This window comes from Apteryx mantelli, chromosome 2, assembly GCF_036417845.1.
Source record: "Apteryx mantelli isolate bAptMan1 chromosome 2, bAptMan1.hap1, whole genome shotgun sequence".
Lineage (NCBI taxonomy): Eukaryota > Metazoa > Chordata > Aves > Apterygiformes > Apterygidae > Apteryx > Apteryx mantelli.
In genome coordinates, this window is record NC_089979.1 from 120,637,003 (window position 1) to 120,659,397 (window position 22,395).

At 41.1% G+C, this 22,395-nt stretch overlaps 1 protein-coding gene across 7 annotated transcripts; it reads right to left on the reverse strand.

The window, feature by feature from the left end:
- Positions 1–453: 453 nt before the first annotated feature.
- Positions 454–19,115, reverse strand: CDV3 (CDV3 homolog). 7 transcript variants are annotated; one of them, XR_010883455.1, is made up of 6 exons: positions 18,661–19,115; positions 16,604–16,683; positions 14,520–14,656; positions 13,222–13,381; positions 5,017–5,143; positions 454–4,542 (listed from the first exon to the last, which is right to left on the reverse strand). XR_010883455.1 is itself a non-coding variant. In XM_067291387.1 (6 exons), exons 1-6 carry the CDS (start codon positions 18,880–18,882, stop codon positions 11,852–11,854), a joined length of 657 nt encoding a protein of 218 aa, XP_067147488.1. In that variant the 5' UTR covers positions 18,883–19,115; the 3' UTR covers positions 8,921–11,851. The 7 variants fall into 7 exon arrangements, 5 of the variants coding, with proteins under 5 accessions (XP_067147489.1, XP_067147488.1, XP_067147487.1 ...); XR_010883454.1 differs by lacking the exons at positions 454–4,542; positions 5,017–5,143 and adding exons at positions 8,921–11,608; positions 11,775–12,040 and having other exon boundaries at positions 18,661–19,114; XM_067291387.1 differs by lacking the exons at positions 454–4,542; positions 5,017–5,143 and adding exons at positions 8,921–11,859; positions 11,991–12,040.
- Positions 19,116–22,395: the final 3,280 nt, after the last annotated feature.

Sequence of the window (22,395 nt, forward strand, 5' to 3'; positions counted from 1 at the left end):
CATAATATTAATAGGAAAAATTGCTTTGGTTAGTGGTAGTTTCTAAAAACTTGGAAAGCACTCATCAAAGAAAAATACATTGTCTCCATAATGTTATGATTACTGTCACTTTACTGACTTGTTTAGGGACACCATCCTATAATAGTTAAAATATGTGAGAAGTTTAACACATCTTCCAGCTGTGTGTTGCACAGAATGTATAATCAGTTGGTAAGAATATTTTTGCATTTGCCACAGAATAACAGACATAGATCTTCTGGTATTTAATCTTGGGAAGCGGGAAAAAAGACAAAAACAATAATTGGCTTATAAATTTTGGTACAAACAATGGGTGTACATAGTGACTGTAATAAATTATTTCTATAAAACCCTCTGTTTGAGGCTCTGCCTTTGTGAATGCTAACTCCATTTTACAAAGAGGAGACTACTTCAGAGGTGAAATATGTCTGACCAAGCTTCCTGTTTGAGCCTGCAACAAAAACCAGAGGCACAACAAAGAGGTTAGTCTCCATCAGCTGGAAGTGTTCCTGGCCAGATTACCACAGTACTTGACAAATTATTTAATCTTTAGTAACTGTGGGATGTGGGTCTCTGTTTATTGAGAAGTTACTGTATGTCAGTTCTACCATGCTATTCTAGGTAGAAGTACGTATCTCTGTGCTTATTAAATCAGAAGTGCTGTCTTCTCTTATAGCCTGTATTTAAGCAGCTATAATGGCTGAAGCCTATTTGAACAGGAAAGAAAAAGACTCAAGGTGCATGGGGCAAGTGGAGCTGCTTGAGGGCCTGTATGTAACAGTTAAAGTCTATTGAACTTAAACCTGTAAGAACCAAAAGTGCTTGAAAATTGCTTGTTTTGAAGTTGTGTGTGTGTGGGGGGGACATCTTCTACTTTTATTTTTTCTAGCTGCTTGAATAATCTGTGTTTTAGAAAACCTTTGCATCACTAACATGGATACAAGAAAGGAAGAGCTGCAAGTGTCCAAGCCCTGGTTAGACCTGGAGTCCCCTGTGCTCAGATCTTGCTCAAAGTTGGGGAGAGCTATCCCTTTGCTTGGGAGGTGGGGGGGGAAAGGGACAAGGAGCCTGAGGCATGTGGGAGTTTTCAAATGAGAAAAATGAGGAATGCAGTTTGCCTTATGTACAGGACTGTACTTGTGCTTCTGCTTTCTCCTTTAATGCAGTGACTATTTTGTCTCTAGGGTTACAGTGAGCTCTGAAAGGCACTGAAAAGCAGATGACCTTGAAGGGACTGTCATGAAGGATAGAGGTCAAGGACTGCAGGGAATTTGGTTCTCTTTCAAAAGCATTGTCCCAGAAACCTGTGGTCCTACAGCAGTTAGGCTGGGTTAGTGACAGGATTGTCATTGTTGAATTACAAAGACTATGGAGTCCTACCCTTGCTTTGCTTTTCTTGATCTTAAAAGTGTGATACTTGTTGGTATTAGAGGATGTCAAACACTACATGCCTAACAGAGCAAAAATAATCTTGTTGCTAATGCCCTAAACCATATTTTGAAGTGCCATTGAAATGCAAAGTTAATTTCCTATTCTATCTGCAAAATGTAACTTTGCAGTTACATTTTCTCTATGTTAGGTATAGTAGTAGGTGAGATAGATACAAGTGTCTGATCTTTGTCAGCAGCAGATGCCATGGTAGAAGGGTAGTGCTGCTTTTCTCATTTTACAGATGAGAAACCACTGCCTAGGCTGGGACCATTTAGCTAAGCTTCAGAGAAGGAGATGTGTCTAAGCTGTGCAGTTCCTGCAGCTGTTGTGAATCTGTGTGACAGGACAGAAGTAGAACCGCTAGTGAAGGTGCACCCCCATTACCTGTTCAGCACCAGGGTATGTGTACATCTGTAGCCTCAAACCACCCACCATGTGCACTGCCTCCTGCCCCAGTGGACATCAACAAGGAAAGAGCCTAGGTTGTAACAGGGGCAAGGCTGGTGTTAGGCAGATAGAGGGAAAGAAAAGAGGCCATTGAGAGAGTGCTCCAGTGGGGAAGCAGAGATGGAGGAGGAAAGAAGCTGTTACAGCCAGAGATGTAGAGCACAAGGCCACAGCCAGCACATGTCACATTTCATGCTGTTTCTAGACCAACATTCATACAGCCAGCATGCTGCAATCAGGCACAGTAACTAACTGCTGTAATTGCTCAGCATCACTGTGAGGAGACTAGTGAACACAATAGGCCTGAGACACATGTGGAGGTATAAATTCATTTGCTGCTGTAAGATAAATTTATTTTCTTCAGCTTTCTTCACAAAAAACATCACAAAAGTGCTTTACAGAGTTTCGTACAGTTACTCTAACAGGGAGAAAGGACAACAACTGCACATTTAGAAGTTGTCATATGCAGAAGCCATGATAAGTAAACCAGGGTTAAAAAAAATCCACTGACAAATATATATATATTTTCAGGTTTTGAACTTAAATTATGACTATAAACATATATAGTTATATAAATATACAGGCACCATCAGGTTCCTGTGTAAACTGTGGGGACCACACAGGGATTCTCAGAAATAGATCATACTGTATTCAGCTTTGCTGAAAGTTTCTGCTGTGCTGAATGGGCTCCTGGTCATGCATTTCCCCACACAGACAGCATCATTCTCTCCTACTGCTGTAAGCATTCCAGCAGCTTTATCATCGCTTCTGGTTAACTTTCATGATGAGGCATTCCAGTACACAGTTGAAAGTAAATTCAGTTTATAGAGAAGTAGAGAGTATAGAGAGCTTATATTATCCATCTCCTCCATCCCTACCCATCCTCTCTGCTCTTTGCCCTCTTATTGCTCTTCACCCAGTCATCTCACATTCATTAAAAAAATTTCCTATAGGCTGGGCCCATGCTGCTGTCTAAATCAGAAGTTTTTGTGTTTGAGCTAACAGGTTACTAGCTATGAAAAGGAATATGGTTCTACTACTGAACTGTCATGTACTGTGACAACTGCTACTCCTTCCATTTTGCTGTATTAAGCCCAAGGTGCTCAAAGCCAGCTGGAATGAGGCACTCAAGTAGCTTTTGAGGATCTAGGTTTAAATGTAACAAACTACTGTACTTCAAAAATCAAGCGTTATCAGTCACAGTTATTTGCTAAGCAATTTGGAACAGAAATGGAGCTGTGTGTGAAGCTATAGCCCTGACTGAAGAAACACAGCAGTGTTCTGTTCTTGCTTAAAGAAGGATGGGATCCTGAGCTTTTTATGATCTGTGTTTGAACAGGTCCAGGTACCTGACTAGAGATCCCTGGCATGGTAATAATGCAGATTAACAAAAGAACAAAGGAATACTAGAGAGTGAAGAAAGGTCAAATAATACTTCAAGTGCACAGCTCAAGTTAATGACTAGATTTTTGCTGTACTTTTGAGTTGCAGAAAATATTAGCAGAGCCAATTTTCTAGATAACACTGTCACACTGGCTTGAGGAGCCTTTTACCCAATTCCCAGGTTAAACACTAGTCAGTCTCAAAGGGTACTGAGTGGTTAGTAAATATATAGTGGGGAAAGGTTTTAGGGGCAAGGCTGGGCTTCAGTGAGTGGTAGCAGCATAGCTGAGTCTTTTAAGATACATAGGAAAGGGTGCAAACTCCCCCATTCAGACAAATACAGGGTGAAGTTTCTCACTGCATCCCCTCTACTCCTACTCCCAAAACTAAGATTTGGAAAGGAAAAACAAAAAAAAAAACCTCTGCTCATATTTGCAAACTTTAAAAATCCCCAGTAGCCACATTAGGATTCTGTCAAAAATAATTGAGTGCTATAGATATAACACCTAACAGATGATTGATAGATACAATTTATTTGGGTGCAAAATCCAAGGTATAATAATCTCTCAACCACATACCATTATTAGTACCACACCCAGCTAGTCTGCATGATGTGATATTCCAATATTGAGACAACACAGCTCTTAAGGGAGGACTCACACCTTTTAGGATGTAGAGCCTACCATTTAAGACACTTTGCATTTATAAACACAGCATTACTCATAAATGCAATCAACATTTAAAGGCTTAATCTTATTTACAGATGTAACATCTCTAAAGTAAAGTATAAGATGAGAATGTAAAGAGATGAAACAAACCACAAAAAGACTAAGCCTCGCTCCAGTGTTGCTGCACTCACCTTCATCCCAAATATTATTTTAATGATGTCAAGTATTAATCTAGCATAGCTGTAGTAAGTGTGCCTGAGCCTGTTTGCTTGTCCGAGACAATATAATGCATCTGCTTCATCTCTGCCAGGTTCAAAGAGAAAAATAATCCAGAAATTTAAAGCAAGTTTGCTATGGGACTTTTTTGTGCTTGACTCTGGCTGTTATAGCGGGACTTCTAATAAGATCTCAAATCAAGTTTTAATGAAACTGATCTCAAGTGATAGAAATAAGGAATAACAACTCCACTGAAACCAATGAAGTTAGGCTGTAGGAGACCAGATTCATGCACATTTTACCTGGTTCTCAATGCATTTGTTCTCTTGTATCAGCCTGTTTTTATGATTTGAATCATTTTGTTACGGTTGTACATACTCTGAAAGAGATACAAAATAAGTGGTTGGTTTTAATAAAAAGAGAAAACTTATTACAGCATTTTAACCAACAAGTTTCTGTAGGCAAATTATTTCAAATAAAGCAGATGGTTATAACTCAATGACTTCAATGCTACCACAACTGAGCTAGAAATAAAATTCAGTACAGAACAAAGGAGACAGACAAGAAATAGAATAGAAAAGGTCAGATCCAAATAAAAGTTAATAGAAGCATGCCATGCTAATCGCTGGTAAGGAGAGTGAATTATATACATGAAATGAAGATTTGAGTAGATAGGATGGCAAAAGCCAGTGCCCATAGAAAATTATTAATTAGGTGTGTCAGCGCTAGGGAAAATGGTGATTGCCAGGGTAAGCTAACTAATTGTGTAAACTTGGCAAATCACTGGCAAATGAATGTCAACAGGAAAAAATACAAGGCAATGAATACTGGAAAGGCTTTAAACCACTCATACATGCTCTGGTGGATTCTGAATTAGTTGTGATCTTTCAAGGGGACGATCTAGGCATCACCATGGGCAGCTTGATGAAGACATCTGTTCAATGTGTAGTTTCAGTCAAGAAAGCGAATAAGATGTTAGGCTGTATTAAAGACAGAACAATATGGAAAAATATTACAGCATGTATTTCTCTTAGGTCCTTAATGAATATTTGCTGTTTCATCAGCACCTTAAGAAAAAGAGATATATTAGAAAAATACAAGGAGGAAAGTAATAAGAGACTGGCAGAAGCAGCTCTTCATAGCTGGAAAGATAGATAGTAAGAATAAGGCAATTTATTTCTGAAGGGGGAAAAAAAAAAGAATAGATGATATATCTCTTAAAAGTACTTTATGACCCTTTCAACCAAGTAACAGGACATTCCTCAAGGTCATCTTAAGCCAACTACTGATTTGTTGACATCATTGCTGCATGAAAAATATCACTCATCACCATACATAGGCTAAAAAACCCCCTGTATTATTCTTTAATGCTTGCTATTCAAGCTAGTTAAATATTTCCTGCAAAGCAACTGCAATAGTCTGTTGAAATTTAACAGTAATCATTTCTGACAGAGAATTGTCATGACTGATACATCTTAACAACCATCTTAGAGGTACTGCAATGATGAAATATCTGTAAGAGAAAATAGCTGCCAGGCCTCATCGATCTTCTTGTCCAGTACCCACCAGAGCTCTAATTTGTCTCCACGCATGCCCTCATGTTCTCTACCTCTTTAGAGGCCCGCTACAAAGTCCAAGGGATGAACCTTGAAATCAAGTGCAATAACAAACAGTGGCATATTCATAAAAATTGTTTGTGTTCCTCCAGCTGCAGTTAACTGATAGAACAGCAGATAATAGGAAATAGTGTAACCATCTCTCTGCATCATTATTCCTTCCTATCCTCCCTTCCTACCCATCCCTCTGCTCATTGCCCTCAGCTTTATCTTCTGAACATTCCCTTCCATTAGCCTAATGTTCCACAGAAACCTCTCCAAATACAGCTATTTCCCTTTGTCTTGTTTTCTTCCCTTCATCTTCTTCCTCCACAGCTTGTCGTAAAATCAGATTTAAAAAATTTTCAAGTTACAACTTGAAATTAACCGCAATATTTCCATTGTACCTGGATGCTACTTCAACTTAAATAAGGACAAGGATAAACAGTAAAACAAGCGTATATTTACATGTGGAGAGGGGAAGAAACCTACATTTCTACTACAAGCTGCCACTTAGTATCCTGACACAGTTATCTACTTGCATTAAGTAGATAATCATGATTGTTCATCACAAGTGAACTTCACTACTCCATAGAATCTGAACAAACTTTAAGACAGCCACATTAAAAGAGATGGCTATTAACTGTGAGTAGAACTTTATTTCAGTCATGGAGTTTACAAAATAGAGCAATATTGATCTTGATGTATTCCACATAAAAAGTCTCATTAATATACCATTTGGGTTGCACAGTTGATCACAAAGAGGAAACACCAGATGAAGTTCTCAGCCTGAATTTTGCCCTTGCCCATATGCATTAAAATACAGTCTAATTATAGTACTTAAACAGAATGTATATTACATTCTGCAGAAATAAGCTTTCCCCAAAGTAGTATTAAAATATTATAATGAAAGCTAATGCAAAGACCTTTTTATATAGGTTTTTATACTTTGTCCTTCTACAGCACCAGCCCCAGCACTTGGCAAAGAACAGCTTTAACCTCACAAAAACCCTGTGAGGTAGGGTTTATTTTTTATTTTTTTAAACAGCTGGGGAAACTGAGGCAAAGTGAAACTAAATTACTTGAAGTTAACACAGAAGCTCAGTGGAAAAAGCAAGGCAAAAAAATCCCACTTTCTTGGTCCTATGCTCTTACAACAGAAGATGCATGCTTCTTTTCACTGCACATTGCTTTAGATGATACTTTTTATTCCAGTATTCAAATGCACTGTTTTTTCTTCATGATTTATTAATACTGTGGTACATTTACATTCTGACTAAGCAGCCCATTGAACTTCATTAACCTTGCTATATAACACATTCTAAGCAACTGAACATAAAATCAAGATATACGTACCATCAGTAGATGCTTCACAAAAAAGGAAACTTATTTGAAGCAGTTAAAATCAGTATCCTTGTTTTTATCATATAGAAGTGAAAAGAGCTCTTAAATAAAAAATAAGTTATTTCATAATGAGATTGTCTAACTCTCTTATTTGTCCTTTCTTGGTTCTCTTTGGGGAATTGGTTAGACTGCTTTGTACCAATTCTACCTGCTCTGGACAGTTTTCTTTCTTCTAAAAAAAGAAAAACAAACACAAAAAAAACACCAGTAGGATGCTTTCCTAACTAGTGGACTTCAAACATTTTTGCTGGTTTAAACTCAAATGGATCTGTCACTTCTGAGTACAGTACTTATCTCTGCAGTACTTTTCCCCCCTTCCAACTTACACTCCACTCCCTACCTCAGACTGTACATTCAACACTATCATTTAGCAAAAGGCCTTCCTACTCCCTCCCCCTCTTATCTTCCCAGTCATTTACCTGCATATTTGCCACTTTTTTTTTTTTTTTTTTTAAAGCGCAACACACAATTGTTACTACTTCTCCAAATCAGGATTAAACTCCTCAGTTTTCTTTTTCTGCTATCATTTCTTTTTCCATCTGCTAGACCTTGTAAGTTCTCACATTATACCTGGATCCAGGCAAGCTGATTTTTAAACTTTTCCTGAAGATTTTATCAGCAAATACATTAGACTTTTTCCTTGTATGCACCTAATTTATAATCTGAAGTTTATGTAAGAACATTTCTTAACCTCCCAAACAAAGCATATATTTACAATTAAAACTGTTTTGTGAAATTAAAAGCTGAAGAACAGGAAGGGGCAGTTTAGAAACCAAATTGCTGTCAGACAACTAAACCTGGATCAGGGCTATTCATAATGACTTGTTTAGTAGTCAAGGTTTTTCAGTTAAAGTTGAGTTTCTTGGGCCTTTGAGACAAATAGCAAAGTAATTATGTGAAATATTGAGGTACCTGTTTCTCTATTTCCGTATTAGAAAGAGTAATGTAACTACCTAGAGAGTATAAATAAGCAACTTTATATTGTATGAAACCATACTGTGGCATTTGAAAGAAAGACACTAAAAAGTTGAAAATTGCTCAGCCAGGATAGGGGGAAAAAATGCTTACTGCAAATGCCCAGATAAGCAAATTCCAAGATGTGTGGTCCTATTAATTTTATACTGTGTTCTGTGCTCTAAACAGCATAGAAGTCTCAGCCATGTTGTGGTGAAAGACCTTCCAAGAGCAAATAGATGCAGTCCAATCCCAAAAAACCAAGTCCCTATCATGACAGAAGTCTAACACAAATGCCATTTATTAGTAAGTTTTGTGAAGACAGTTACCTTGAATATGATTGATAATGATTGGTAAGGCCAGCTACAAAGAAAAAAACTTGGAAAAATTGAAGTAGCATGAGAGGGTCACTGTTAGTTGTTAAATCCTCTTTGCTTGCAGATGAGATTAAACATGACAAAGCTACAGCAATGGAAAAAACTACTGCTCTCCTAGATTTATCGTGACCTCTAGTTATTATAGCTGCCAGATTCCTACAGCCAACATTCCAAAAAGTCCAGTTTTGTAACATTTGCCTTGTTTTTGGCATTTTAACGTTCATACAGACTATACAATCAAGAACACACATCCAAGTTGTTCCTTTCCAGTAAGTTCTGGGCACTTAGATGTTCTGCTACAACTTCATAATTTCATATCTATACTTGAATCTGAGGCCAAAGAAAGTAACACTGAACCTTTAAATCAAAAATTAATAATTAAGTCACCGTAAAAACAGAAGTATATTACAGGATAGGAATTTACCTGACATGGCACAGAATTATATTTTATTGATTGTATCAAGAGTCACATCTCTACAGTTGACAATCTTTCATTTATAGAATGAGGTTTCAACAAGCATTTCAAAAGGTATGGAATGAGCATTCTTAGCATGCCTCAAATGAATGTAACAACTACCCAGATAAAGTTGGACTTGAGAGCCTCAAAAGCATACTGAGCTTCCAAAAACTACTCATTTTCAAAGTTTCAGGCATGCAGAACATTCAATTGTCACAAGGAAGATACTGACAACTGGTATTTTGATAGTTGCTGGCACCAATATTTAACCCCAAAACACTTTTAAAGAGTGTCTAACTTTCCTGTGAAAGACATTCTGTACAGAAAGCTGCTGCATTTCTTTTTTTTTTTCCTTTATGCCTCCAAAAGGAACTGGAATGATACATGTAAGCAAAGCCCCCCCACAACCTCGTTATCAGTAGCAGATGGACTCTTGTAAAGCTAATGAACAGCAGCAACCCTCCAGAGTTTTTCATCCTGTAATTTAGCAGAGCTACCTTAACTGAAAAGCAAATCAAAGCTTCATTCATATTCAAAAGTCAGACTCAAAACAATCTTATACAGTTGCAGTGCTAAGAAAATACACTGACAGGTAATAAACTATGTGTCTTTGGATAAAAGTCATTCATATGCACTGCTATAAGCTGTTAAACATAGCTCATCTGACCACAGGGCTGACTACCCACTCCATGGTCTGTCCCTAAGAGATCCAAATACTCTGCATTTGCTCAGCTGTTGCATGGTCATAAACAAGAACTAAAGGTAAAGATTCATTAGACTCCAGAATCCATGTATATTTCCATTTTATTTGATTTGCAACTGTTACAGGGTTTTCTTGAACTGCCAGAAGTCATGCCCAAAAACCTCAAATAAAGAAGGTACAATGGACAGTCTCATCTACCCTTCATACAGTAGATTAAAACTTGATTCGTGTGCACTGACAATTTCAATCTCTTTAAACATCAGGAAAAGTGTTTAAGATTTCACATTTCTACTACATCACCAAGTGACGTGTCCATTTACCAAGAATTCCACAGAAATTTTTACTGACAAACCAACGGTTTTGCTGGCAACAATGTGTTTTCAAGGAAGATACATGGCTCAGAGTCCAACAGTATTGGTATCAGTCTTTCAGTGGGGTTTTGTTTCCAAAAGAAGTCTCCAACTTTAACAATAGTCTCTTGAGCCCTCTATTTAATAGCAGCTTCTAGCAGAAGTTTTAAAGACAGTTAACTCTGCAAGGGCAAGGCCAGTTTTAGTCTGTGCACAAAGAATCAAGTGAAACCCCAGGTCCACTGAAGTTAACAGCAAAGTTCCCATTGGCCTCAGAGAAGCATATTCAAAGCGAGTCAGCAGTTAGTCACAAGGAACCCAACTATGCAATTCCCGCACTGTCCTCATCTTCTACAGATACACAGTACTCCCACACAAGTAAGCAAATTTTGTTTTGTTCCCTTGTTTTTCTTGCCATTGGCAACTCTTATGGATCTCGAGTCTATTTTTTGGCATTTACTCTGAGAAACCTCAACACTGAAGCACGCCACTTCATTTTGCTTGTGGTGTAAGAGTTTAAGAGAAGAGAAAAATAGTTACAGCAGGACACTTTTGGTACTTGTCAGGTTTTGTTCACTGAATCAAAGCTATGGGCAATGTCCTATACTCTTAGTATATAAGTGCCATTTTGCCTACTTCCACTAAATTAAGTCAGAGATGAGAAGAACTTAAAGAAGTCACTGCCTTCCATTATTACTTATATTCCTGACTTTGAAAAAACACCATTTAAGAGTTTTAGAGGATTTCTGCCTTGGCCTGCATGCTTCACAGAAGTAGCCAAACAAATAAGGCTTACCAAGCTTTAGTTATCCTTCTGTATACGAAGTCATTTTGGTCATAAGTAACCACTGTCCTTCAAACAAATATGAATTTTTAAACAGAAGAGAAATTTTATCTAGTATTGCTACTGCCATGTATCTCGCATTTTTAAAAAGGTAAGTTCTGAACACTATAGTCAGAGTCCGGATATCTCTGTCAAATCAAAGCTCTTTATGTCTTAGTGCTTTAGGGTGAGAAAGACCAACCTCAGGACAAAAAAACAAAATAAACCTTATTTCACTATAACATCTCACATTGTTATTTAAATATGCTGCAATTTGATACCAGAAACAAGGAAGGCATTTTTGTGGGGAAATAGAAAAATGCTTAAACGGACAACTGTGAAAATGGCTAATTCAAACAGACCATTCAAACCCATCATTCCTCAAATCTGACTCTGAATGAGTTTTAATTTGTTTTGCAGTTACCTCAGTACAGCTATCTAAAAAGGTAAACAAACTACAGCTGTGTTATACTTGGATAGTATGAGTGGTATGGTATGCTCCAGAAGTCTCTAGTAGGCTATGGCTATGCATAACAGGATTCCTCAGAAGGGGAACAGAATAGGTTTCTCTCATTAAGGTCACTTAAATCTTTGTTATAGCAAATTGGAACCAAATGGCTGACTTCTGCAGGATTTCTGACAGGAATCCAGTAGAGCTGGTTTCAAGTTTCAGATGGCCGCTAAAACAGCTGTAACCTTCTCTTCCAGAAGTTGTGATCCACATGGTGTCCACAATGAGTGCAGCAAGTCTGAGGTAGTCAACCTTTACGAAGGCTCAGTATCTGAACATAAAAAGATTTTGAAATGACCACTGGCTGTAGGTATCTTTCTGAGCAATTAAAGAACACTGATGACTCTTGTTCAATCATTTACATTAATTTGCCCCATATCCAATGGAGAAGTTGTAACATATTATGCTTCCATAGTGCAGGAGAACCAATCACTTACGTCAAAGTAGTCTGCACTTGCTGCAGTAGATCCAGCAGAAATAAGGTGGCATGTTCATCATAGCCGTTAGCTGTAGTTTAGTTACCTTAGTAGAAGGGTTACCAAAAAAGCATTCCTTAATTGTAATGTGTATGCAGCTCTACTGATCCCCAAGCACAGCATACTGGTTGTCTAGCTGAAGTTTAAGTGCCTGGTTTTTTGAGACCTCATCCCTACCTCTAGTTTTGTGTTTTACTACTTCAAAGCTCTTCTCCATTTCTTTATCCCTAAGGGAAAATAAATGTAATCAGTAAATATCTTATCACTACCTCATGAATTGTGAATTTCTAGCCGATTTCCACCCCATCCCAACAAAAACATTTTTACTACAAACACAAAACATGAAGTTCTAGAGTTTTAACAGGATAGCCTAACATTCCCAAGCAAATCTTGTAAAAACCATTCTCCACAGTCAAGCTCATCTTCCTATACAATTCAGATTATATTCTAATTTTCAATATTAACATTCTCAAAAGCATATTTAAAAGCACTTTTAGGAAAAACAGGTGTTAGAAAAGAAGTCCATTCACCTTCTGGAATGCTGACCAGTAATCAGAATATATGTAATTGGGTGTACCACACTTAATGTGCTATGTCAAAATAGCATTCAGAGATTTACACCTTAGCCCAATTTACACCATTCAAACCCTAAAGCATCAATAACAGCATGTCTCATTTACCAGAGACATAAAATTAGACCAGCAATAGAAAGAAAAAACCCAAAGCTTCTGCTAGGCTGCGTCAGTCAATACCACATTGAGCAGTCAAAAGCACAAGTGAATTGGGTGTTAGTCTAGCTATCCCTTCTGTAGGGAATGAGATTGGGGGTGGGGGGTGGGGGTGGAATCAGGACTCTGAGGCAGTGTGAGATTAAAGTCTTGAACACAAGAAAATACAACAGGCTTCAGTAAAATTGAAGGACTCATCTTTCCAACCCAGGGCTCAAATAGCAAATTTTTGAATTTATGTTGTATTAAATCACATTCTTTCACTTAAGTCATTTTCACATTTCTAACGAGAAGGCAGTGTACTCAAACTATTCTATTCATTTCTACTGACAGGTAAACAGCACAGAGACTTGCCACAGTTGGCGTCTCAGCACGTTGTCAAGAGCAGAAACACTCTAGATCAGGAAAAATCCTTCAATACGTCAATTAGATGGATAAGATAACAGTCAGTCTTGTTTGGCTATCTCACTGGGCTATTTCTCATGAAAGTGGTTTCATGGGAAGCCCTCCACAGAGTTGGAAAACACAGTTAAGACCTCTCCCATCTCTTTGCCAGACAGAAAATAATTTCTTAGTTATTCCTTTCCTATGTGGAAAGATACTGGTTTAATCTCTAACGGAACAAGAACTCAGAGAATGCAGTTAAAATGTCTGTTAGGGGATTAATGAAATGTACTTACTTTCGACTGTCTACAAGCTTGGCAGTGGACTGCAGTGATGGAAACTGCGTATCACTATAGATTTCTGGTGGTCCTTGCTGTGCTCTCCGTGGCCTGCCCTCCCTGGCACCAGGCGGCCTGTATACACCACCAGTTTGCACTGGTTCTGGGGCTTCTGTAACTATTCATAAGAATGAATTTTAGACAAGCAAGTAAGTTTGCATTCATCCCAAAAAAGCACAGCTCAAGAAAAAAATAAAAAAATCTTATTACGAGTATGTTTTCGCACCTTCTAATGCTCTGAAGGCAAACATTTTAGACAAGTCCAGAAGTCAGGCGTCATCTAATTTAAGATCTGCTTATTTAGTCAAATTAAAGTGTGGCTCTACTGTAGTGCCTCACCAAGTTCGGAGCGTTAGAACCACTGAACAGAACTTCCTACATCTTGTTTGCAATTTATTAATAGCTTGCCTTTAAAATTTGAGGTTTTAACACATAATTTTGCCAAATCTCATTTACAGCACCTCCACAGATGTAGAAGAGAATATCCAAACAGTTCGTACTTAAGGTAACAATCTACAATGAAGTAACACCAATTAGTGAAAAAATAAATGTACCTATTTACTTTGCATGAGGGCTTCACTTGTAAAAACAAGAAGAGAGACAGAAAACATAGTAGTCCACTTTCCAATGAATTTCTCAACGGAAGAGAGCAGTCTGAACTCAGACCACGGCTACCTAAATAGTCTGTCTCCACTGATATTATGAAATTGTATTTAATCAAACTTAAGTTCTATTCCTGTTAAAAAAGCCTCATTTTGCAATGCCATATTTCCTGCAACCCACAACTGATTTGGAAAGAGAAAAAAACACCCCAAAAACCAGTGTACCAATTATTGAATCCTGCCTAGGAAGCACCATATTAGACACCAGACACTGACTGAACACCAGCTTATTGTCAAAGCAGTATTTTTAGATCAACAGAAACATTTCAACAGATTCTTTGCAGATAGCAAAGTATGGGGATCTCATTCATAGAGGGGATGACTTTTTTTCCTACTTTTGAAGGCTGAAAAAATACCCCAAACAACCCCTCATGCATGCTTATTTTGAGTATCTGACAGCACTATCAATTCAGTTCCTCAGATCCCTTCAAAAGAAGATTTTCTTATTCACTTCTAAGTATGTAAAGCAAGCCATTAGATGTTACGAGGTGTCAGGACAGGACAGTTGCCTCCAAATAACTGAAATTCAACCAGATATGAATCTTCTGACTGAAGAAAAAACATCCTCCCTCCCCAACCCTGAGTTAAATTTACCAATTGTTTCAACAACAGGTGCTGGTGCAGGAGCTGACTTGTTCCAAGGACCAGATGATTTGTCTACACCACCTCCAGCCTCCTCCCAGTTGTCACCTGGTTCTTCTCTTTTTTCACTTTCATCATCTTCTTTTTCACTATGAAAGAGAAATGATAAGTAGCACTTTACAAATAGAGGTCAAAGACTTGCCAGAGATTACACAATCACCAAGGATAGACTTCATAGCTACTGCGCAGAAGATGCTAGATTTAATCAGACTTTCTTAGTCCTGTAACCACCATATTACCACTTCCCTCAGAACAATTTTGCCACAGCGCCACACAATTCAGCAAATGAAATGAAAAAAACAAGAAAAAAAAAAGACAAGTTCAAATTATACTAAGTGACCAAGTAAATTATTTATTATTTTGAACTTTAAAGTTTTTTTCGTACTAGGACAATCATATATTATGAAAGTGTGCTAAGATAAGCAGAGAAAGCAGGAAAGGACTATGCATTCTTCTTGCATCATTTGCTGTAGTCAAGAGGAAGAAATTGTTAAAAGAAAGTAGCAACAGAAAGCAAATCCTAAGTCCCATTTCTCTGTATCCACAGCTACCTGAAAACCCCTTACTCTTATCCATATGTAAATATAACCTACTCAGATGTATTCGTTTATTTTTTTAAACAAAGTCACCCAAGGTTAGAGAAAAGTATCATTTTTTTAAAGATAAAATAGTCTAAATAAAAGATATTGTCAAGCTTTTGCATAAATTCAAAGCTTTTCTTTCACCCCTACTAGAAACAGTCACACACTCAAAAATAATTAGCCAGTGACAGCTACCCTAGAAAGCTATGTGGTATACTAGGATGTACATGGACAGTCAGGACGTACAGGAGGGTTAAGTGAAATAACCAAAAATATTGATCAGAAGAGCAGCAGCATGTCTGAACACAGAAGATTATACAACACCAAATCCTACTAATCAAGAAATGGATAAGCTTTTTGGAAATGTAATAATCAGAACAGTTTTACCCAAAAAAACCCCTGTCAATTCTGAAAACCAAATGACCTTTGATAACAACAGCCTTTGATAGTATGAGAACAACCATATGAAGCTGGATCAAGGGCACAAGCACATCATTACTCTATTTTAAAGTACAGTCATAAGCAAATGTCTACGGAACAGCAAGAACAGAGAAGGCATATATAATCTTCCCCCCCTCTCCTTTGTGCTCTCAGTGTCCAGCTATTTTCAGCAAAAAGATCTCCTGAGCCGGGCATGATGTCTTTCTAACTAATAACCTTCAATGTTTCTTTTCTTTCATTTACTTGTCCAGTCTCCCCTTGAATCCACAAACTCTGAGCAGCTCTAAAATCCTGCAGGAAGAAGTTCCATATGCTGGAAAATACAATACAGCAGTAAAAGCATTCAAAATGCTGGCCTCTTGTCTGCAAAACTGAAGTACTTGCTTTTCAGTCAAACAATGTTAAGTTTGACCTCTAAGTCAGTGAAGCACCCCATTTGTTGCTTAAGGTGTCATTCAGACATGATTATCTGTTGTGCCACTGATTATCTGTTGTGCCATGAAACTCATAAATGCAGTCCTAAGGGTTCTTGTCAGAGAACACTAGTTTTACCAACTATATTTTCACACTCCTGAAATAAAAATGCAACTGTTCAGGCACTTACTCCCCCAACTGAGATGCTGACTAGATTGAATCAGGTGTCCTTAAAGCAATCAAGTGATTTGGAGGGCATTACTACCCTGCACTTCTCTCACAGGTAAATTCCCAATTTACTATCTTTATGATCAGGAATGTGAAGCATTTCTAACAAAAATGGCAAGTTCCCCCCGTTCCCCTCCCAAAATACACACATATATACATGAGAGTGTGTGGGTGAGAGCAAGAGCACACAAGCAAGCAAAAATACCAACACGAGAGATTTAGGAAATAAGAACATCTGTAGACAACTGTCAAACCTAAGTTTGGCAGAAACATATAAACTTCCATTTAATTGGACTCCACTTTCTTTCTCCAAGAAAGAAACTACTTTTAGAATTAATGATTGTTATTCTGGGAGATAAACAAAGACAGTACCTTATTTGCATGGACTGAACTCTAAGACCACTATAATCAATTTCTTCCTTTTGCTCAAACTCCTTCCAGTCATCCTCTTCCTGTAAGAAAAGAAAAAAATATTATAACTTGTTACCATCTTTATACCAAAAGCAGAATGGAAGATGTAGCAAAGGTAATACAAAGGGAAAAGCTGCAGTTCCAAGGCAAATCAGCTTTCGTGCACCATTGCCAAAAGGGGCAAAGATTCAGCTTACCCCTCCCCTAGCTTTCTGTATGCCAACTCACTGGAACAGTTAAAAAAAAGCCTCAGCAAAAAAAAAAAAAAAAAAAAAAAATCATTTAAGTGAAAGAAAACCAAATCAGCTCAGGACAGAGCCAGAGGAAAGTCAAGAGAAAACACAAAGTAGAGAATAGGATCACGTAGTCAAGAGCAAGGAAATAAGGCAAGACCTCTCTCTTTCACTGACAGTGAATGTTTATGACAGCCTGGATACACATGGAAGCTTTAGCTTTACTTTCTCAATCACCTACTTCACATGAACCAAACAGTAAGGAATATTCAGAGCAGTTTATGGTAGATTTATGACAAAGATTAATATTAGTACATTTGATTTTTTCAAATTCACAATGATATTTATAGCCTTATGTGTTTTTAAATATATTTTTATGAAAAACATATTCAAATAAAAAAGTTAGTTTCACAAATACAGCAAATTTAGTATACAAAAGCAGTAGAAAACTAGTCTTTGGAAAGTGTTCCTGGAAGTTTTAAAACGGAGTTTGATAAAGTGTTTGGGGGAAGAGGGACCCACCTAACTGGAGCCAATTTTGTCCTACTGCTTAATCAGCAGCAGATCCAAGGGTTATTAAAGTAGGCCAAAAATGGACCAGAACAGATTAGTCCCCTTATGCTCCTAGACACAGCTTTAAGACACACAGAGCCCAATTAGTAGTTCACATACTTCCTACACCTTACACAATGGGCAGTTCTCCTACTTGGAATACGAGCACCTTGCAAGCAAGGCCTGCCAATGGTATGATCTCCTTCTCACTTAACAGATGGGGAAACAACTCCTTTTAAGGGTATTGTCCTAGGACAACATTATCCTACATATCTTTACATTATCAGCTTCTAGCAGGAGAACTTTTACAATGACCTGCTTTAGAGTAACAGCATAAGTAGAAAGCGATCTCATGTTATTGATCTGGTTGCTGAAGATTAAGTCTTTTGCAAAGAATGCAACTCTACAGCTCTAAAATGTTCTCAATGTCTTACATCACCTCCTCTAAGGCAACACCATATCTTCCAAACTAACATACCTTTCATGTTTAGTTTTATGATCTTTATTTCTAACTTAAGGACAAACTTCAGCAAAATAGGATATTATTTTACAAGCAAATGAGAAAAAAGAAGAGTAGCTAAAAGATTATTACTGACTTGGGTCTACTCAGAAAGCTACTGTGGGTGTCAAGCTCCCCAAGCTGAACGATGTTAGGAAACAGAACAGTATTTCTCAAAACTCGTTTTGAAATACACGGTATGGCCAGTTGTCAGGCACCAACTGAGCTACCAGCTCTGAAGCTTCCCCTGCATGCTAACCGCTTCGCTGTGACACAGTACAAAAAATTACTGGCAGTAAAACCCTTCTCGGCAGAAGCGCAAACAGAGCCGGGCGCCTGCGGCTCCAGAGGGGCTCAGGGCGGGCACCTGACGCAGACGCCTGGCGCCGAGACCAGAGAGCGGCGCGGGCCGAGCGCGGAGCCCGAGCGCGGGGCTGCGCGGCGGCGGCCCGGAGCCCGAGCGCGGGGCCCTCGCCCGGCTGCGGGCCACCAAGGGCGCCGGGGACGCGGCGCGCCGGGCTGAGCCGGGCCGAGCCGGGCCGAGCCGCCGCGCAGACACCCGCGTGGCCCGGTGGCCCCGCTGTCCGGGCCGGGCCGGCGGCGCCCCCTGCCGGCAGGAAGCCGCCGGGCGGGCGGAGGGAGCCGTGACCCTTCCCCCACCCGGCCGGCGGAGCGGCCCCGGCCCCGGCCCCGGCCCCAGCCCCGGCCCGGCCTGCGCCCTCTCCCCGCTGCACCTTGGTCTTGGCGGAGCCGCCGGTGGAGGCGGCGGCGCCGGAGCCGCTGCCGTCGGCCGGGCGGGGCCCCCCGGCGGCAGCCGCGGCGGCCGCGGCCGCGGCGCTGGAAGCGGCGGCGGCGGGGCTGGAGGCGGCGGCCCCTCGGCTGCTCTTCTCCTTCCGCTTCTTCTTGTCCCGCTTGGCGAAGAAGTCGTCGAGGCTCCTCTCCTCGGTCTCAGCCATGGCGGCGGCGGCCGGGCGCGGTGCAGGCAGGGAGGAGCGGGCGGCGGCGGCCAACAGGTGAGCCCTCGCGATGGCGCCGGCCGGCGGCGGCGCTGCTCCCGGGTCCCGCCGCCCCTGGCCGCGGAGCGCGAGCGGCACCGCCTAACGACTGCGGCTCGGCAGGCCCGCGCGCGCCCGCCCCGACGCGACGCCCGCAGGGAGACGGCTTCCGCTCTCCACGTTGGTGGCCGCCGCTTGACACAGCCCGAAAGGGAAGGAGGGGCGGAGGGAAGGAGGAGTGCGCCGCGTTTGGTTGAGGCGCAGGGGGCGGAGCCGCCCCTTCTGTAGGGCCGCGCGCCGCGGCCAGGGGCGGCCCCCGCGCATGCGCCCCAGCCCCGCGGCCAATCAGCTGCGGGGTAGGAGGTGCCTGGCAGCCAGTCAAAAGTCTCCAGGGGCAAGCCGCTGACGTCGGCACGTGAGAATGCGTGGCGGGCGGGGAGGCAGTGGCGGGCCTGGCGATTGGCCGAGCCGGGCCGGGGGGAAGGCGCGCTGGGTTCGGTTGAGCCCCTGCCCTGTGGAGAGGTGGGAGGGCCGAGGCGGTACGGCGCGTGCGCGCTAAGGCCGGCCGCTGAGGCGCTGGGGGCGGGCGCCGGCGGCGCGTGGGGCTGCCTGGCGCGTGCCCGGCGCTGAGGGCGCGTGCGCGTGCGCCGGGCCCCCGCGTGCCACACTTCCCCCCGCCCAGGGACGGCCGCACCTGAGCGGCCGTTAACGGCCGGGCCGGGATGGCATCGCGGGAGGACCTTTGATCGTTGGCCGTTTGCCCTTTGTGGGCAGGCTCTTCCCTTCGGGGCCGGCCTCGGAGTGGCAGAGGGGCAGAATCGGCAGCCCTGGGGCCCTGTCGCCGCGCAGCGCGGTGAGGGCCTCTTGTGGCGCGGCCGGAAGGAACCTGGAGCTGCCCCCGCTCTCGGCCTCCCTCCCGGCTCAGGAACCTGCATACCTGCAGCCCGGTTTGTGCCCAGCTCTCGGCCCTTGAGGTGAAGTGGCCTTCCCTGTTAACCCGGACTGAGGGATGACTAAGGCCCTGCCTGGCTGCCCACTAGAAAGGGAGCTACACCTACACTGTAATTGTAAAGGACACAAGAAGATAACGTAGAATCTTTCTTTCATCTTGAAAGTGGTGTGGTAACTCGGTGAGACATGAAACACGAATCTGTCTGGGACATCTGGATGCGTGTCGGCATGAACTTTGTAGTTGCTTCCCTGGCTCATAGTGAAGTCTAGGGAATATTCTCCAGGAAGACAGACTTCACAGTCTTGTCCATGCAGGTTGTCATCGCTAGCTTTGGGTAGCTTAGTGGAATTTAGCTCTGAAAAAACTTACGCCAGTGTTTTAAACCAAAAAAAAGTTTACTGTGACTTCAAAATATGTTGTTAGAAATTTTGAGTCAGGACATTTTGAAAAGCAGCCTAAAACTGTCATAGGTAATTGCATGAAACATCATTTATGAAGAATTATTTTGTTCCGTTGGTCAGCCATCAAAACGAGGTGTGTCTGCTGCTAAAGCGTGAGCTCGAACCAGCATTACCCATCAAATAAGCATAGGTATTGATGTTTATATTCTGATTTATTTAGTATCATTTTATGCTTTATGATATTTTCTCTGGGAAGGATTATATATGTGTGCATATGTTATTATAAACATGAAAGTGTTCCTGAACTTTGGAGAATAATGTTTGACAGTCTCTTATTTTGTGATCGTGAAAATGCTATTATTATTTATTTAGTGTTTTCTATCCATAATTCTCAGCTTCTTTGAAAAAATAGAGGAGGAGTCTATGTCATATTACAGAAGGAGGTCAAATAACTCTACATCTTTCTTTATGAAGCTTTTTGTAGTTGTAAGTAATTGAATCAGTGTAGTCAAGTGTTCTGCATTTCTGAGTAGCTTGATACAGTCCCCTTTATATGTCTGTCATGCTGTGTTCTACCTGTATTTCTCTTTATTATTGTCATTGACATTCTGTACACTTACAGGATTTGGTCCTGCACAGAGCAGGTCCTGAGAACTAAAAACCTCAAGCAAAACAATTCATTTAGTAATACAGAAAATACTGCATGATCAGTGTCACTTTCTATTTTGATAGGTATAATTGTCTAAATAGAGAGCAAATTCAGTAGCCAAGTCTGTTTGTCTGTGCCTCCTTAGGGGCACCTGGGCTCCCTTCTTACTCATATTGCCCTGTTCAGTTGATAGAAAGGGGACACGTGGAAGGCATGACACAGGACAGCTCAGTAGGGAAGAATATTTGACACTGCTTTTGTTGAAGCATTGCCTTCCCTTGCATTTATGTCTGTTACTGTCCAGGAAGCTCACATACCTCTGCACTGCACCATGCCCTGACTTGCAGGCTCAGCACTGATATGATATGCAAATAAGCAGACAATGTTTCCTTCAACTTTTATAGCAGGTAAGCTAATGATGGCCACTAAGTACAGTGCTGTGTCAGATTCTAAGAGAACTTTTCGAATTTCAGTAGCCGGTAAAATATTTTCATTGCATTATTATGGATAACCACTAGTATCAGGCTGAAGAATGTGAACCTGATGCCTTTTTGCTGCTTTTAGCTCCTGCGTCACTTGTCCCTGTAAACCCAATGCTGTAAAGCTGGAACGACCAGCTCTGGATTAGAAACTTAATACCTGATGGGAGCAGAGTACCAAGAAACATTTCAGCTGTTAAATCTGGAACAGACTCAGTGGAAACCATGGAAAATAGCAGCAACATTTTAGGCCTCCAAAGGCTCAGATCCAGAGTTAAAGATGTGTCTCAGTTGGCACTTTAAAGGCAGCATTAGTTATGCTTGGATTTTCCTCCCACTTCTAGTTTTATTTTAATGTAAAATTGTGAAAACATGCTGATACATAGAATTTGTAGCTCTCTGCAAATGCACTGCATTAGCTTATATGGCCAAGATCATTGCTGTGTAAAATGTTAGGTGGGGGAGGGGGGGAAAGGTCAGTATTGCTGTTTTTTCCTTTTCCTCTCTCCATTTCAATGATTTTCAATATTGAAGCAGAGGACATTTGGCTGAATGATAGATACATTGTAGAATGGCTTGCCGGCATGGACTGGAGGAAGGAAAGTAATGTTTGTGATGCAGGCATGCATCCATGCTGCAGTGACAGGAGCATGAGCTCAGAAGACAGGCTTCTACTGCCGTGTATATCACTGACCTGTGTGACCAACCTTTGGCAAGATAGTGTTTTGAATGCCTCTGCTCAGGTACAGATTTACCAAGAGGACTATGGGGACTTTGTCTCTCTTCCCTCCCCCACATCTACAGTGCACATTGCAGTGTTCCTGTCATGACCTACAGTGACGCCTGTACGCCTTTGGTCTCCATGCTGTAGCTGTGAGGAACCTTGCCATGACACTGTTCCCTGTGCATCCTGGTGCGTTTTATAAAGATTGAGGCACCAGTGCATATTGGAGAAATTCTGTAGTAGTCACTGTATGGAGAAACTGAAGAAAG